Here is a 19,191-nt window from a genome sequence, read left to right as displayed (position 1 = left end):
CCAGAAAAAACAAGAATTTCTCTTCGCTAGCACACCACAAGCTGGGATGAAGGAGGTATAAGGTTTCCAAATATTGATTTTTATTTAAATTCTGCATTTATTAACATAGTGTTACTTTGGAATAACACTTCGTATATATCATATTGGAAATCAATACATGAAACCTTACTTCTTAATAGTAACAGGACATTGCTTGGGCAATATACTCAAATAGATTTAAACATCTTTATATGGATTTTAAAAATATATATTCAAAGTGAAAGGTCAAAACTTGTTCTTACACCTCTTACAAACCAAATATTGCTGTTGTTTAAAAAGCTTATCTTTTCTAATCAGTTAAGAATTTATTAATAACTATGCTTCTTATCGCCTACACAAATGAATGTTTGATATCTTTTGATACTCAGAAAATGTTAGAATTTAAGAAGGGTGACCAATTATATTGGATATAGTCTGCAAAATTGCAGTTGGCTAGATATCCAAACTTGCAAGGATTTTATACATACTAAGCTCGTACCCTCATTAGAGGCATACAATAAGAGTGACTTAAAAATCTTGGATTTTCTCTCAATTATTAATAGCTCACCCAAGAACATTTCATACACATCTGTTATTTATAAAATTCTCAGAAATGATTTCAGCAAAACAGATGTTTCTTTTTGGAATTATTCAAGTGAAGTTAATAAACAAGTACTCTCAGAAAAAGATAAAAAACTTTGTTTACAGTCGGTCAAGGAATCCACATCTTCCCTGTTCTGACGAGTATACACATGGACATTTTTACATAGATATTTTTTCACTCCACACAGACTAGCAATAATGTATAAGAAAGATGAAATGAAATGCTGGAGATGTGGACACCCTGATGCTGACTAGATACATATGGTTGTTAATTGCAAAATAATTTGCCCATTTTGGTTAGACTTTAAATATCTTTGTAAAGCTCTATGAAATGACAACTGTATAATTTCTGACTCCCTTCTTCTTTTCAATGTTCCTGAAGTCATTTCTAAAAAACAAACATTTTTACTATGGTCTATCCTCTCTATAGCAAGGAAAATTGTTACTAAAAATTGAAATCCCAATCTACTCCTGTCTTTAAAGTCGAGTTTATTCATCTTGTGAAATACATTTGTAAGAATGAGATTGCAACTATAAAAGCAAAGACTAACAACATAACTCATCATTTAATTGCTTGGACAAAACTGTCTAATCTGTTAGAGAAATATTAAGTGTTCTCCTATGTATGTTGCGTTTTAATTGTTATAGACATTGCATATAGTTTGCTTTTACTTGTTATTGTGTTATAAAATGAATAAAAACATTTTGGAAAAAAAAGAATTGGATGTTTGCAAATGTAATAAGTAATAAAAACAGTGGGGTTAATAGGACTAATGGTGATGAAGATCATTCCTTTCTAATAATTGATAGAGCAGAAATTACTGAATTAGAAGTTGATGATTCTCAAATCTGGTCAGAAAGATATTCTTGTAACTGAAGATTCAAGTATTACAGATACTGATACTTACAGAATATAATGAACATTAAATAGTGTTACACTTGCCAGGAGCAAAAACAGACAATGTGAAAAAGGCCTTAAATTGCTTTAATGTAAGGAAGTATTGAACTGGTTTTATTCATGTTGGTACAAATGATCTCATCCACAAGACTCTCTGTTAGTTGGGAACTTACAGCCCACAGATGGCATAGCTTATTATAGCTATTAGGACGTGTTTTTCACAAATCACATATAGAAAGGAGAGTTAGGTCACCGTGAATGGAGAGATTTTTTGAGCCGATACCAATAAGAAAAAATGTCCCATTTTAAAAAATGGAAATGTGTGGAGCATCCAAGCCTAATTTAGGCACACATGTTTAGGCAAGATGGCATGCACTTGCAAGATGAAGGAAGATCATTTATGCAGCAGATATTTTACAATATTTGACAACACAAGTCAGGATTATAGCAGTTCACAGCAACATTTGATGCATCTCTGATGGTTGTAATGCTAGCTGTATTAACAATAAATACTTTTTTTTACTGGAAAAGTTGCTATGTTCCCATAACATTGATGATGTTTTGGATTGTGAAGCATGGTTAAAGAGCACCGACTAGAAACCAGTTCTATTGGGATATATATGGTTTTACTGTAACAGACATTCTAATAAAAAAATCATGTGAAGCTGTTATGATTGGAATTAAAGACTGTTATGAGACCTGTGATTATTACATGTTCACCAATACTGTTGATTGTGTAACTGTGACAACAAGACAACCCTGGAACATACAACAATTGTTGCAGTGTATTGACCACCAAAGTCAAGTGCTGATCACCTGCAGGAATTCATACATCTCTTACATGAAACACAGAAGGGAAGAATAATAGTGGCTGGAGACAAATTTACCAGAAAACAGACTGGAATAACATTGATTCAGCAACATTATTTACAGTGTATGTTTTTCCAGGTGATGGTGCAGGGAACACCAATTGCTTCAGACTATAAAAAAGCCTACCATGGAATGGAACATACTAGATATTGTGTTCCTAAAGAAATGTTGTTACTTCATGTCAAGTTTTACAACAGTTGATGTACAGTGATCATGGGGTTATAAAAGGTTAATGCCTTGCTAGATAATTCTGCCAAATTGAAACATAAACCAATGCACATAAGATTAATAACTGATTATACGGAAGCAAAACAGTCACTATACAAAACTAGTTGGAGTGATGGATTCAGTGGAAAAACTGCAAGAGGAGTGTGAAAAGTATTGAGACAGAAATTGTTTGAATGCAAAAAAATAAGTGTTTAACATTGGGATCTAGGCATACAACATCAGGATGATATATTTCCATAAGAAAAAGAAAAATTGATTAAGGTTAGAGAAGAAAAATATAAGAACTGGAAGAAACTGGGCTATGAATTTGAAAACTGGAATAAACAAGCTAGACCAATTAAACAGTGTGAAACAAGATCAAGAAAAATTTGAAGAAATTTTTTATAAAGATACTGAGCATAACAGGAAAACATTCTATAGATATATAAAATGCAGGTGTAAAGACATATGAATTGATAAACTGTATGTAGATTCTAAAATTAATTCTCAGACACAACAGATTATATATATTTATAAAATCTTATGCAAAGCAGTTTAGTGCCACAAAGGGAGTGATAAATTGTCCTAGTGACATCCAGGTAACCTTAGATAATGAAATCAAATTATATTATACTGAAAAAGAACTAGGCATTATTATACTGAAAAAGAACTAGGCAAACTGGATCCAAATAAAGCACAGGCAGGAGAAGGAATTAGTAATACTGATCCGAGAACACTCTGGCATGAACTTACAGTACCATTATTCTGTTATGTCTGTTATTTACTATGTCATACAAATATGGAACGATTCCTCATGACTGGAGACATGCACTTGTTAAATCTGTGTTTAAGGGAAATGGAAGTAGGACAGCAGAGGATATGACCTTATACCTTCCTGCTTTGTTGCTTATTCAGTACTACATAATGGTAATGTTGTCTGTGACCACTAGAAGAGGACTTTAAGTCCATAAGTGGTGAAGAACTTTTTAGGCATGAATCACTGCCAACATCTTACACTGATGTGTTTTGGCATGTCATAGGGACCTGCAAACCTTGCACTTGAACTCCCATGGATAATTCTGAAGAGTCCGTCTTGACAAATTGAACTGGGGTTTGAAGACAGGGAGCCCTGGATTCAGAGACAGTTAATTCCTCCACCACTGCAGTTTCCATTTCACATATCCCAGCACCATCACTTGGAAATCCATGGGATGAAGGTGGCGACTAAAACATTTCTTCAAGTACCATTGAATTTTTCTCAAATGTAGAAAGACTAGTGGTATCATGAAGATCAATGATGCCATGAGGCCTAGAATTTTGAGGATCTCGATTGCTGAGGTCAAGTCTAGAAGAGAGAAATCCAAGAAAATGCCCTGATAAATCCGAACTTTTGTCTTCTGGTAGGAAGGCTATCCTTTTTACTGTGTCTGTCTAACACCCCAGGAAAACAATTTATTGAGATGGTGTGAGGAAGAACTTCTGAAGGTTCAGTCTGACGTCCAGGTGGGACATCCAGGGGTGAGGATTACAAGCACCTGGAATCAGAAGCATGTGGATTCCTACAGTTCTACAATAGGCAACCACTGGGGGACAGACACTTTGCAAACACTTGATGTGCAGCAGACAGCTCAAAGGGTAATGCAAAAAAATGATAACATAAGCCAGACACAGCAAATCTCAAAAATGTCCTGAAATTGGAAACAATAGGAATATGATAAGCTTCCTTGAGATCTAGAGTCAGCATGAAACAGTGGTCTGTAAGTAATGCTAGGACCTCCTGTGAGGTGAGCATTTTGAATTTTGGAACTTTTACAAAGGTATTTAGAAAGGACAAATCTAGGATGGGTCTGCAGGAGTGCTCCATTTTGGGTAACAAAAATCCTTTGCACTGGTACTATGACCCCTGTTTCTACCATGTGACTGAGCAGTGGAGAAAACAGCTCTGTCTGGTCTGGTGGATGTGGGGAAATTCGCCTGAAAGAGGGGATTTTCTATCCCCTGCCAAGTGTATCCTCTCTGAATTATTCTTAGAATTTATTTGTCTGAGAATATTTCTTGCAAGACTACAGGGTTGAGAGAAAGCCTGGGAAAAGAAGGAGAAGGAAGGGCAGGGGGATGTATTTCCATGTATATCACTGCTGGACTACCTTCAGAATCCATATGTCTGTAACAGGCTGGGTGCATAAATAAAGATGAAGCCTCAGAGTGATTGACAGGTTGGTAGGGTGGAAGAGGGTAGAACTTCAACAGACTGATAGCCATGCTAACTGACAGGACTGCCCTTGGATTTCTGATGATTTTCCTTTCCATTGCTTTTTAAAATTCTACTTGTTGGCAACTTGCTGCTTAAAAGGCTTATTGAAAAAGGAAGCTGAGGCTGAACGGAGGTTTTTATTTCCTTTGAAAATGTGGGATTGAAAGATCTGTGTCACTCCTTGTATTAATCTTCGCCTTTCATCACACTTCTTCAGCCATTCCATGAATAGGGTCTCAAACAGAAACTCCTTATAGAAGGAAGAATTTAAAATTTCAATTTTAACATCTTCAATACGATTCTGAGAATGAAGCCAAGTTAGTCATGTTCATACTGACTTAGAAGCAGCAGCTCTACAGAAGGAATCAGTAGCTTCATAAGCACACTTCAAAATGTGCTTAGCCACTTATAAAGCAGATGTAACAGAATTATTCAGGGATTTTTTTTCCCTTCAGAAGAGGGAAGGTTAACTATTGATCTCTGCACGTTCTCAAAAGATAAAAGTTAATACTTTATCACGTAGTGTAGCTAGAGTGGGGCAAAGGGGCTGCTGCTTTGTATGCAAAGTGCTAGAGGGTGGGATTGGCATATCCTGATTGGTCTTTAGTGCATTAACAGCATGCTGGTATTTTTGTCAGGCCTGGTGAGCATAATGCTTTGTGTGTGGCATAAACTGAAGCAATGACTTACTGCAGATGTAGCAGGTGCTTTCTACAGTTCAAAACAATTTTTTGTTATAACTGAAGAAATATTTGTATGTGCCCTATTTGCAGAATGAATTCTAACAAGCAGTTTGCTACAGTATAGAGAGAGAGAAAGGTTTTTTTTTGCTGATGAAATTGGAAGAGCTTTTGGGGGGGTACCAGACTGCAAAAAAGCCCTAGGTGCCAGAATAGCCAGCTACTCCTCCACTTTGGCATAAGAAATGGGTAGTTTAAAATCCTGAAAGTCAAAGAACTACAAGAATACATTTTCTTCCCTATCTTATCCCTTGCCTCCCCATTCTGGTCAGAAGGAATGCGGTAAGCAGCAGTAAGCTGTTCTGCATAAGCAGTTTTGAATAAAGAAATTACAGTTGGGCTAGCTTTAGGATATAAAAGTAAATTGCATTAAGTGACAGAGGTATCCTATATAACCTGTTACACGTCCTACAAGCAGGAGGTTAACATGCAAGCTAAAAGCTGTGAGATGTCTAAAGCAAGCAACTCAGGAGGAATAGCTACAGAATATGGCATTTCCAACTACAACAAGTCATATTACATTTTTCTGTGCTATAGGAATTTCATTCTGCAATAAACTAAAATACTCTTTCAGCCTAAAGATTCTGAAAAGGATAAATCTTCGGGAGTGAAATCTGAAACCATATTTTCCTCAGAATCAGAATGTTCAAATTGCAAAGAAATTCCTGAGATACAACCCTCCCACCTTCCCTAGTAATGCCTACACTTCTGATTTTACATCCATGTCAGGAAGAGAGGGAACTTGTTTGCTTTTCTTGCCTGAGGAAACTGAAGCCATGGAAAAAACACCAATAAATTACATAGCAAATCCCAGGAAATCCTCTCTGTCCATTCAATTATTAACAGGAGACTAGAAAGGTTTATTACTGTGTTCCCCAGGCAACTCTTTGGAAAAGGACTGACTCTCCAGAGGCACACTACTCCCAGTAACAGGCGGCCTATCCTGGCTAAGTGAAAAACCTTCTTTAATCCCGTCCCTGAGACTGACAAGAGTGGTTTTCCTTTGTCCACCAACAGCATCCCTACAGCCATAGAGGACATGGCTATTCCCCAGTCTTTGATGGATTAATATGCTATACCAAGTGGACCGGGAAAAGCTTAGTGGTCTGAAGAACGACAAACAGCCACAGCAGAGTCCCACACATGTGGCTGGATCACAACAGCAGGACTAACATCCAAAGATGCCTTGACAATGTTTTTCTTCTTCCAAATAGGGAAGGTAAAACCATGGAGACAGAGTACAGCTCCATCAGTAAATGAGAAAGAGGCCTCAAAAGCAGACAGGAGCACTTTGATTAGTTGGTACAGTATGCAGTAGAGATCAAATAGATCTGAGATAAGTAAACCACTGACAATCCCCCACCAGCACAACATCCTGTCGCTAATATACACGCACACAAAAAATCTTGTCAAAAATAAAAGTTTTCTCACAAAATGCTCACAAGTACATACACAAGCATTCCCTTATAAATGCAATGACAGTCCAAAACATTAGTCCCCAAGTAAAAACATATTTCATAAGGAACACACAAGTTTTCTTCAGAAAAATACAATTTGTGGAATGTTTTCTCCAACTGTGAATTTATCAGCCCAGTCTTGAAGGATAGCTAGCCAACCGACAGTTCCATGGGTCTGCTGAGGAAGTGCTCTTCACTGCTGAGGAAGTGCTCTTCACCATCAAAAGAGCTTAGAAGCTTTTTGCTCTCCAGCTGTGCTTACATGGATCTTTGACTGAGCTTCTTACAGAGCACATGGAAGGTACTGTTAACTTTGAAAGCTGGCTGGTCCTCGGGGGTAGGACACATTTAGTATAGGCTACTGCAACAATGATGCATGACTGAATATTAGAACATTACATAAATCCTCTCCTCTAACCGCCACACAGCTAATGCAGGTACTAGAGTATAGCACTCTCTGCAGAAGCTTCATGCTGATGTTTTCAGGTCTTTTGTAGGATTCTTTCGATGATGCTGTGAAGCAGTGGTTCTGTTGTACTTTGTTTTCATGGGTCAGCAGTCATCAGTTAAGTGGAAGTATGATGTACTGAATACTGACTAAATTGCAAATAATTCTGAAAGCATTAATTCTGTCAGAAAAGACAGCTTACCCTTCTTGTCTTTCTTGCCTTTTCCTGTGACCCGAGAAAAGTCCATCCGAGGAGTTTTAGGTGTTGATGTTACAGAAGATGGAGTCTGATCTGTATGCTTGCTAATTTTTGACACAGGGGCAAATATTCCTGAAAAAGAAATGCTTTCATTTAAAACTGTGAAATTGTACCTAGATATTTTGCTTTCTCTTAAAACTACTAGATGTGACAATTAACAGAGTGCTCTCATTATACAAGGTATCCAAACCCAAACCCAAATTCAAATACAAACCATTGAGATAAATCTGCCAGGTGATAACTTTGCCAAGAGCAGTTCCCAGGAATTTTAGGAAAAAAAAGCAACATTTCAAACTATCATCTCCCTCCTTTTGGAGTATAGTGTAACAAATAATGTAAACTAGAATAGTGAAGTATATGTAGAGTAATCTCTTTTCCCCCAACACTCAGTAAACAACATTAATAAATATAAACACTATGAAAATGAAGTGATTAATGCATAATAAAGATATATTTTACCTTATTTAATTGTGTTCAAGTATATAAATCCCTTTTCTTGAATATATTTTATATAGCATAATATTAAAGTAGACCAAAGTATGAGACTGCAATTTTCATTTTAGCAAAGAAGAAAAAAAAACAGTAAATCATTTTCCTTCCGTCAGCATTATGAAAATTAGCACAGCAGATTAAGCACTGCAAATTTTGTCCAGTCACCCTGTTTGCAGTAAAGAAAAACAAATGTAAGGCCACAGTCAAAAAAAAAAAAAAAAAAAAAAAGACAACTTGAGATTATAAGTAACTAACTTCATAAGTGTGTATTTAGACCTTCTTTTAAGAACTTGGTGCATCATCTCTTCCCTTGTAATTGTCAAATGATGTCATGGCAAGAAGCATGCAATCTTACACACAGACATTCCATATAGTTTTGTTGAGATGGCAGCAATGAAATTACCAGTGATAGATCGGTACACTTTCTACAGATCAGTGACCTCCCACCCTCCCTTAGGAGTACCAGGCTTCTACAGTATGCGATTCTGCATCTGTAGAAAGCTCCTTGTACCAGTTCAGAAATACTCCAAAAACAACAAAAAATATAACAAAGAAAAAAAAAAGACAGTAATTCAAGCAGAGGTCTTCTTCCCCTTCATCCCTTTATTCTACACTTCGAGTTTTCTATGAATGCATAATTCTTCAAAGTAATATATAAAAAAGATATGGCATATTTTAAAGCATTTTCTGAGTAATTCATGCATATCTGTTACTTCACCTGCATCTAGAAGCAATTAAACATTTCACAGTGATTTGAAACTATAGATCAAAAGAAAAAAGCTCTGCTAAGGAATGTCTTTGGATACTATGCCACAGAGCTTGACCTAAGTAGACAAGGCATTCTTTAGAAGGGAAATTTTTGGTGAAAACTCTTTACTGTGGCAAACTCAAAACTGGAAGATTGGTTAATATATAATCAGGTGCTGCAACTGGGTCATACCTTAAAATAAGCTGAATACTACTGCCCCATACAAGTACAAGTCAGCAGTTTGAACTTAACTTCATTAGAGACACCAGTTACCATAATGGTTAAAGCCGTTGCCTCCCATGCACAAGGTACAGATCTGATCCTGACCTCTGGCAGATGCCTATATGGAATTTGCATGTTCTCCCTGTGGGGTTCCTTCCACCTCCCAAAAACATGCCGAGCGTTTTCACTGCAAACTCACCCAAGATTGGAGTTGTGGGCAGCAGCACAGACTCTAAATGGTACCTATAGAAGGAAGACTTGTACAGAACAACCACTTTGGCTATCAATTGTGGTGCACAGTACCCTTAAGATAGGAAATCACGGATAACAGTGTGTACCATCATAGCTCTCAACTTCTTAACACAAACAATCTGGATGAAACCAAAAATAATGGGGGACAAAGCCACAAAAATAGGGACAGATTTTAAATGTTGGTCTTATAAACTTAGAAAGTTACTAGAATAAGAGATCTTGTGTTACCATGCATTTTTTGAAGGATATGAAGTCTGAAATGTGAATGCCTGTCATTATTTATTGAATTCAGTCTTCACTGATTTGCTGCAGAAATCCAAAAATCACAAATTTTACAAAGATCAGACAAATAGTTTGAAGCACAAATCTGGACATTCTGTGAAAATATGGACAGTTGAGAGATATGTGTACCATGTTAGGGCTAGTCGCTCAACAGTTTTAAAAATGTCTCTAGATGATTCGGTTGCGTTGACTAATGTCCCCAAATGGGCATCGGTATTTGCCTGTGATAAGTGGTCTGAGGATCTGGTCTACTCTGACTTATGCCGGGGACCCATGCTGACAGTGGGAGGGGTCTATGTACTCCTACTGGCCAGTGTATGCCCATGATAGAGCCCAGCAGCCATGGGTCAATAAGATACTGACTGGCCAATGTTCTAATGCCAAACTTGGGCTCCCTGGGAAAGCTCTGCTAAACAAAAACTGAATGTGAACTAGTCAACTTGCCAAACATGAAAAAAGAACTGCTACACTCAGTGTAGGACTGCTGACAGTGTGCAGATTGGATGTCAATGCCATGATGGTAAGGAGGAGGCTAGACATCCTGTGTATCTAGGAAACAAGATGGAAGAGCATTGCTGCAAAGCCACTTAGCTTGGGATCCACAGTCTACTGCTCAAGAGAAGGACAAACTAGAATTAGTGTGGGAATTGTGGGATGAGAGAGACTTCAAATGAAAGTGAGGGATTTCATCAAAATTAGTGACAGACACATGGCAATCAGACTCCAATGTAAGGATATGGCAGTATTGATAATCTCAGTCTATGCCCCACAGCTGTGTTGTGTTAGTGAGGAAAGACTGCATTCAGTCAGCTGCAAGACCTACTAGATAAAGCAGAGCAACAGGATTTGGTGGTGGTAATGAGAAACCTATATGCACATATTGGAACAGAACAGGATACAAGAACTGCTTGGGTCCACATGGGTGGAGCAACAGGAATGAAGAAAGCGAAGCCACTCTAGACTTCTGTATGGCAAATGGCTTGATGGTGGCCAACACATACTTCAGCAAGAGACAATCACAAGAGCACATAAAAGAGTGGCCAACATGCAACTCAGAGCTCTTTCTAGTAAGGAAAGACTAATGGGGTAGACTCAGTGATTGCAAAGTCATCTCCAGTGAAACAGTCAGCCCACAGTACAAACCACTCGCTGTCACAATTGGCTGCAAGTAGTGGTTAGAGAGGGATCTAAGGTCAACAGAGATTAGGCTGAAGACTTGGAAGTTGACTGGAGAGAAAGCATAAGAGTTTGGTGAAATAATCTTGGCTGTAACCTTAGAAACAAGAAGAAATAGGTAGAGATGACCAAAAATGCCAGTGCCTCAAAACAGCATTTGTGATGACTATAGCACAGATATACAAGCCAAGCCAAGTATGGAAATAAGGTACATAAGAAAACTTGGTGGTGGAATGCAGAAGTCCAGAAGTCATCAAAAGAAAAGAGTGCAGGAAAAGGTGTGGGACAGAAAAGACAGAGCAGACTAGGAAGGAATACTGGTTATGTAACATAAAGGCTGTGAGAGGAACTCTACCATACATACATACATACAAATGTTTCAAGCACGGGCATTAAAGCCCTTCTAGTTTGCCAATATGCCAAAACACTTGTTCCCATAATAAATGTCCAGGTTGTTCTTAAAAAATATCTAAACTAGTACTTGCTTTAATGTAATTTGGTAGTCTGTTCCAAGCATCAGCTACTCTGTCAGAGAACAAATTAGTACACTTCTCATTCCTATAGAATCTTCTACATAGGTTATCTGATGATTCTCTACTACTTTTTGATAACCCCAAACATTCACAGAGGTAGTTGCCCCAAAATGCCTTATATACCTGAATAAGATCTCCTCTTAAATATCTAACAAGAGACACTGTACAGGTTCAGATATTTTAGTCTTTCATAATAACTTAGATTTTCACATCCATGGATGCCCTTAGTATATTTCCACTGTACTCTTTCCAGTTTATTCATGCTTGTTTTCCTATAGGGTTTCCATATTGTTATTCCATACTTAACTTTGGGTCTAATGCAACTAACAAACAATGACTTCATTATGTTTCATTTTCTAGACTTTATAAATCTTTTTATACAACCTATAGTTCTATAACTATCATTAGCCAATTGCTTGATATGATTAGAAAAACTCATAGCTGACTCTACCCATATACCCAGGTCCTTAAATGAGTCTACAGTTTCAATCACTGTGTGCTTTATTAGATATTCACCTTTCAGTTTATGTCTCCCAAATCTCATATGCTTAGTTTTTGATGTATTTATCAACATATTATTCTCCCGTGCCCAAATGGTCAATTTAGTCAAATTATTTTGCAGACATGCCTTATCTGTAACACTTGTAATCAGTTTACCCAATTGCAAGTCGTCAGCATATAGACTGTAGAACACCTCAGATGAAAAAGTAAGGTCTGAAAGATACAATCTAAACAAGTAAGGGCCTAGTACAGAGCCCTGTGGGACACCTTGACTGTAACCAAGGATTTCACATGTCCAGTTGGTGTGTGATACTTGCCATGTCCTATTTGTAAGCCATGCAGCTATCCATCTTATCAACAGTACATCAATACCTAGTTGTACTAATTTATTGATCACTGTTTTGTGCATGACCCTGTCAAATGCTGATGTTAAATCTATATAAATCACATCACAGCACAATTTTTCATTCATAGCTGTTATTATATTGTTATAGAACATCATGTTACAGGTGGTAATAGATTTATTTTCAACATATGCATGCTGATATATGGTTTGAAGTCCCAACCTATCCAGTTCTGACAATAACTTATCCAGTATTACCTTCTCTATTATTTTTCCACAACATGAAAGTAGACTTAATGGTCTATATGATTCTGGGTTTGTCCTACTCCCCTTTCCCTTAAAGACAGGTTTAATAAGTGCATGTCTCCAATCTTGAGGAATCTCCCCATATTTATATGACCCTACTGAATAATAGATGTAATGGCAGTGTAAGTTCTTGCTTAAGTGTTCTCAAATCATTGTTACTTATTCCGTCTCCTCCCTGCGCTTTGTTTGGCTCCAGTTTGCACCGTTCGTTTTCAATATAATCTAATTTGATTCCAGTATCTGGGGTTACCTGGATGTTACTAGGACAACTTACCACCCCTTTTGTGGAGCCAAACTGTTTTGCATAAGATTTTGTAAATATATCTATAATCTGTTGTGTCTGAGAATAAATTTTAGAATCTGCACAGTTTATCGATTTGTGTATTGTCTGGGAATTGACTCAAGAGATGGCACAAAGAAAATCTATCAGGCTACAAGGGAAAAACAGAAAGATAAAGAAGATAGTCAGACACCCTTCATAAGGGATGACAGCAATAAACTTCTCACCAGTACACAGGATATCCAAGGTAGATGGAAAGAGTGCTTCTAACAGCTTCTGAATGAAGAAGACCCCACAGAAGCTGTACTGTACCAGACACAACCTAAAGTGAAACAATTGGAAGAACCCACCCAAGAAGCAAGTAAGAAATAAGAAGCGCTAAGGAAAGGTCAGGGAAAGCAATAAGCTCAGATGAGGTCACAGCAGATATGATCAAGTTGTTTGGTGAGAAAGGGAAGAAATGGCTCCTGAAGGTACTCATAGTAGTTTGAAAATCAAGGTAAATCCCAGATGATTGCAGAATAAGCATACTACTGCCAGTGTACAAGAACAAAGGGGACATCCACAACTGTGGATAGTACAGAGGTATCAAACCTGTCACAATAGATGAAAGTTTTTGAGACGGCGACTGATAAACGAATATGCAAAGTAGTAGAAAGTAAGAAGGGAGATGAGCAGTTTGGATTCAGATCAGGATGCAGCACAAAAGACTCAAAGTTTGCAGTGAGACAGATAACCGAGAAGAAACTAGAAATGAGGAAAAAGTCCAACAGAGCATTCCTAATCTTAGAGAAAGCATATGACAAGGTCACAAGAAAGCTGATCTGGGCAGTCCTGCAATGGTCTGAAGTCCCAGAAACAGCAGTAGAATTAGTGCAAGTGATGTACAAGGATCCAATGATTCAAGTGCAAATAGTGTTTGTGGACTCAGAGAGGTTCTCAGTGGGAGTGGGTGTACATCAGGGATCAGTTCCGAGCCCAATGCTGTTCACATTGGTGATGGACTACTTTAGAAAACAGGTTGGAGGGGAAAGATCAAAAAAGTTGCTGTATCCAAATAACGTGACATAATAGGTACACACTAAGAAGAACTTCAGCAAAGGATAGGGGAATGGAATGGAAAAATAAATGCACATGGGATGAAACTGAGTACAGATGAGACAGTTGTAATGGCAGCAAATAGGGAAATCAGAAGAAGCTAAGAATTGAGATAGATGGGAAAACAGTGGAACAGGTCAGCAGCTTCAAGTATCTGAGGGGGTGGTTAAGGGGAAGGGAAATCTGAATAAGGAGGTCAAAGCTAGAATCAGAAGGGCTGCAGCCAACTGGCACAGAGCGTTAGGGGCAGTGTATGACAGACAAATGCAAAAGAAGCTGAAAAGTAAGGTGTGCAAAACAGTGGTGCAATAAGTGCTACTGTATGGTACAAATACCTGGGCAATAAAAGTAGAGCAATTGAAGGATCTAGAGATGATGGAAATTAAGTGCTTGAGATGGCTGGTGGGATGCACACTGTGAGACAGTGAAAAAACGAGGACATCAGAGCCCACTGCTGTTCATACTGGTGATGGGCTACATTACCAAATAGGTTGGAGGGGAGAGATCAACAAAGCTGCTGTATGCAGATGATGTGGCAGTACAGGCAGACTCTGAGCTAGAACGTCAGCAAAGGATAGGAGAATGGAATGCAAATCTGAAGGCACATGGGATGAAACTAAGCACAGGTAAGACAGTGGTAACGGCAGCAAATTGGGGAAATCAGTTGAAGCTGAGAATAGACATAAAAGGGAAGATAGTGGAACAGGTAAACAGCTCAAGTATCTGGGAGGGGTGGCTAAGGAGAAGGGTAGTCTGAATGAAAAGGTCAAAGCTAGAATCAGAGGGGCTGCAGTCAACTGGCATAGAGTATAAGGTGTAGCCCATGACAAAGGAATGCCAAAGAAGTTGAACAGTAAGGTGTACAAGACAGTAGTGCGACCAATACTACTGTATGGTATAGAAACCTGGGCAATAAAGGCAGCACAGTTGAAAAAGCTAGAGGTGATGGAAATTAAGTGCCTGAGAAAGGTGGTAAAATGCACACTGTGGGACAGATGAAGAAATGAGGACATAAGAGCAGAAGCCAAAGTAGCTCCAATTGCAGAAAAGATCAAAGAGAACAGATTATGGTGGTTTGGGCGCATGTGTAGAAAAGCAGAAGACAATATGGTGAGGAAGACTTGGGACAGACAGAAAGAACATAAGAGGAAGGAAGGACATCCAGCAAAGAGGTGGATGGATTGTGTGAAAGAAGATCTGTGACAGTCAGGCATGAGTGTTAGATGAGATCAGATGGCTTAATGGCTATGATCTTCACCCTCACCCCATGTACAAGGTTCGATCCTGACCTCTGACCAAATCCTTTTGTAGTTTGCATGTTCTCCCTGTGTCTCCGTGGGGTTTCTCCCATGTCCGAAAAACATGCTGAGCGTTTCCATCTCAAACTCACCAATGAATGGAGCTGTGGGCAGCAGCACAGACTCTACATGGTGCACTACAGGGAAAGATTTGTACAGACCAAATGCTTTGGGCATCTACTGTGGTGTGCAGTATCCTCAAGATAGGAGAACACTGATCACAGAGTGCATGCCATGGCAGAGCTAGCCACTCAATGGTGTAAAATATGGCTCTAAGTGATTTGGTCATGTTGACTAATGTTGCAAAAAATGGGCATGGGTAGTTACTGGTGATAAGTGGGTTGAGGACCTGGCCTACTTTGACCGAAGCCAGGGCCTCTTGCTAACGGCGGAAGGGGTATATGTGCCCTTATTGGCTGGTGTGTGACCGCAATAAAGCCCAGCAGCCCTGGATAAATAAGCTACTGGCTGGCCGGTGTTTAGTTGCCCAGCCTGGGTTACTTGGGATAACTCTATTGAGCGAAAGCTGGACGTAAAACCAACCAACCTGCCAAACATGAACTGACAATTGCTACACTTAATGTAGGTTCACTGGTAGGATGCAGCTTGGAAGTGGATGACATAATGATAGGGAAGAGGCTGAGCATCCTATGTATCCAAGAGACTAGATGGAAGGGCAGTGCAGCAAAGCCACTTGGCTTGCAATCCAAACTCTACTACTCAGGTGGCGGACAGGCTAGAAATGGTGTAGGAATTGTGGAGAGAGAGAGGCTTCAAAAGGCAGTAAGTGATATCATCAGAATTAACAACAGACTCATGGCAATCAGAATCCAGTGGAATGATAGGGCAGTATTCATAATCTCAGCCTATGCCCCACAGCAGGGTTGTGATAGTAAGGAAAAGAGTGCATTCAAACAGCAGTTGCAGGACAGACTAGATAAAGCATAACAACAGGAATTGGTGTCGATAATGAGTGACTTGCACATACTGGGACAGAAAGAACAGGATATGAGGACTGCCTGGGTACACATGGTTGGGGCAACAGGAATAAAGAAGGAGAAGCCATTCTAGACTTCCGTCTAGCAAATAGTTTGATAGTAGCCAACACATAGTTCAGAAAGAGAGACAGACACACATGCACACACACTCATACAGATAGAGATATAGATACATAAACACGCATGCACACACACACACACACACACACATTTAGAAAATGGCCATCAAATGTGCTTAAATTTTCAGACGTGAGATCAAGAAAAGAACACACAACAAGAAACTGTTCTATAGAGAGTCGCATCCTGGGAATATAAAAGTTATTAGAAGTTCTGTAATCCTGTTAGTAAATGTCACAACCAAAGTTCTTTGGCTTGATACACCTTTTTACAGTTCTTTGGTTTGATGCACCTTTTTACAGACATTGAAACAGATGCCATATACTGCAGTTCATTGTCTCTTTTGACAGAAGTCAGATGCCACAGTTTGATAACTCTTAACTGCTAAAATAGCTGCCAAATGCTACAGTTTGGCAGCTATTACAGAATGTGTGAAAACAGCTATCAAAACACACTTCCTGTTCAAAGTTAAAAATGACAAGGAAGCTGTTTCAGTATTGCCAGTCAGTACACAAGTACAGCTCTTTGTTTTTGTGTGTGTGACAGAGAGAGAGAGAGAGAGAGAAAATGACTGTGTTTATATGTGTGTGTGTGTATATAAATATATATATGTATATATATATATATATATATATATATATATATATATATGTATATATATACATATATACATACATATTTATATATATATATTTATATGTGTGTGTATATATATATATATATATATATATATATATATATATATACATATATACATACATATTTATATATATATATTTATATGTGTGTGTGTGTATATATATATATATATATATATATATATATATATATATATATATATATATATTTGTGTGTGTGTGTGTATGTGCATGTGTATGACTGTGTTAGTGTCTCCGTTTATGTATTAAGTCTCCATTCCTTTAAACTGCAGATTATCACAGATATGGTCAGAAAAGCAGTACAATACCAACTATACTGTTTTCTGGAATTATTTTAATGCATTTGCTTATTTACTTATATCTGCCTACCATGGTAGTGCACTGATCAATATTTAGGATGGCTGCGGTGGTGTAGAGATTAGCAGTCGCCTCACAGAAACAGGTTCTCCAATTTGATTATTGGCTGGGGTGCCTTCTGTACAGAGTCTGCATGTCCTCCCTGTGGTCACGTGGCTTTCCTCCGGGTGCACCAGTTTCCTCCCACATTCCAAAGACATGCAATAGGTGAATTGGACACTCTAAATTGGCCATAGGTGTGAGTGTGTGCGCGAATGATTGGTAAGGATGAACTACAGCGGCAGGGCTAGTCATACGGTGGTCTAAACCTTGGCTCAAGATGATTGTCACTGTTAAAGTGACAACCTGACCCATGTGCAAAATGGGAAAAAGGGTTATGGATGGATGCACTGATTAATACTGACCAATTTCAGGCTGAGCTCTGGTGAAATACAAAACATTCACAAACAAAACATGCAGACATCTAAGGAATAACAGAGTAGTTTGGGCTAATTACATAAAAAAAATCATTATCTGTCTAAACACACTTCTAATATATATGTATATATATATATATATATATATATATATATATATATATAGTACTTGCGTATTATCGCAACCAGATTTTCTCTGTTGCCAATTTCACATACTTCCATACAAAGCAGCCCCTGAAACATTAACGCTTTTTTCAGAGTGTTTACTACTGGGGAATAACTTTGAATTAGTTTCTGTAGCAGCAACTTTTTAAAAAACACTCCATTTTTTTTTGTGTGCATTACACATGCACAGTTAATTTGTCAGGACTGGAGTTGTTATGGCCAATGGATTTCTTTCACTGTGTGGAAGGAATCCTTCACAAAAGGCAAAGCCACACACAATAATGATGGTCTGGATTTGCTTTTTTTTTCACAAGTTGTACAAGTAGGCTAATGTAAAAATTAACACACTCCTACATGTCAGAAAATGCAGGTCTGTGTTGTAATATTACTTGGCGTCACCTTACAGAATGTGTACTTAAGAAAGATAGTGTGGGGCTTGAATGTGCACAAAATGTTGTTAGCTCTACTTGGGTTTCATCCACAAACAGATATTTGGTTGCAAAGGGGGAGGGGGCAGAAAGTACAGTTGTGTACCTACCACAAATGTTGATGTTCGAGTTTATTCACTGTTGCAGTCATTACACTTGGGTTATCCTGCTGGCAGGCTACCTGCAGTCAGCCCGAGTTCCAAAGTCTAGGTCCAGCGTCAGTTGCTGTCACCTCCTCCCTGACGTCAGTGTGCCAGGGGTATAAAAGATGCAACCGACGACATTTTCTTTAGTTTTTCTTGCCCCAGATGTCAGGTGCCCCCAGATAGGAAGGCTGAAAAAATAAAAATATGCTACAAAGTATGCATGTACTAATATAAACATTTCCTTCATCTACAAGCAAATACACCACATAGGTTGTATAGAGTTGAGAAGTACAGAGAAGTCCCAGCAATGAGAAAGGGGGATGTTGGGTGGGTAACCTGGACTTCAATAGTGAATACACTCGAACATCTACATTTATGTTAGGTACACAAGTGACTATGTTCATCGTGTTTCACTGTTGCAGTCATTACACTTGGGTTGAATCCCAAAGCTGAGGTTGGGTGGCTGGGCATAAATAGGATTAGGAGAGGCTACCAGACCATGCAAAACTGCAGTGGCAAAGCCTGCTATGGATTTAGAGTAGAGAGGTAAGTGGTAGTGCTTGGTGAAAGTGTGCACTGAACTCCAGGTTGCAGCTTCTAAAATGTCTTTGGTTGGTACT

At 38.4% G+C, this 19,191-nt stretch overlaps 1 protein-coding gene across 2 annotated transcripts in view; it reads right to left on the bottom strand.

Moving 5' to 3' along the window:
* CLIP3 (CAP-Gly domain containing linker protein 3) overlaps positions 1 to 19,191 on the bottom strand; it is a 1,549,977-nt gene that overhangs the window by 558,677 nt on the left and 972,109 nt on the right. For both annotated transcript variants that reach the window (XM_044055010.1, XM_044054942.1), the window contains exon 9: positions 7,698 to 7,826. In XM_044055010.1, the coding sequence (XP_043910945.1) occupies positions 7,698 to 7,826 (129 nt within the window). The remainder of the gene's footprint in view (positions 1 to 7,697; positions 7,827 to 19,191) is intronic.

The sequence above is a fragment of the Protopterus annectens genome, chromosome 1.part0 (genome assembly GCF_019279795.1).
Source record: "Protopterus annectens isolate FY-2018-M chromosome 1.part0, PAN1.0, whole genome shotgun sequence".
Taxonomy (NCBI): Eukaryota; Metazoa; Chordata; order Ceratodontiformes; family Protopteridae; genus Protopterus; species Protopterus annectens.
This window is presented reverse-complemented; position numbering and strand designations above follow the sequence as displayed.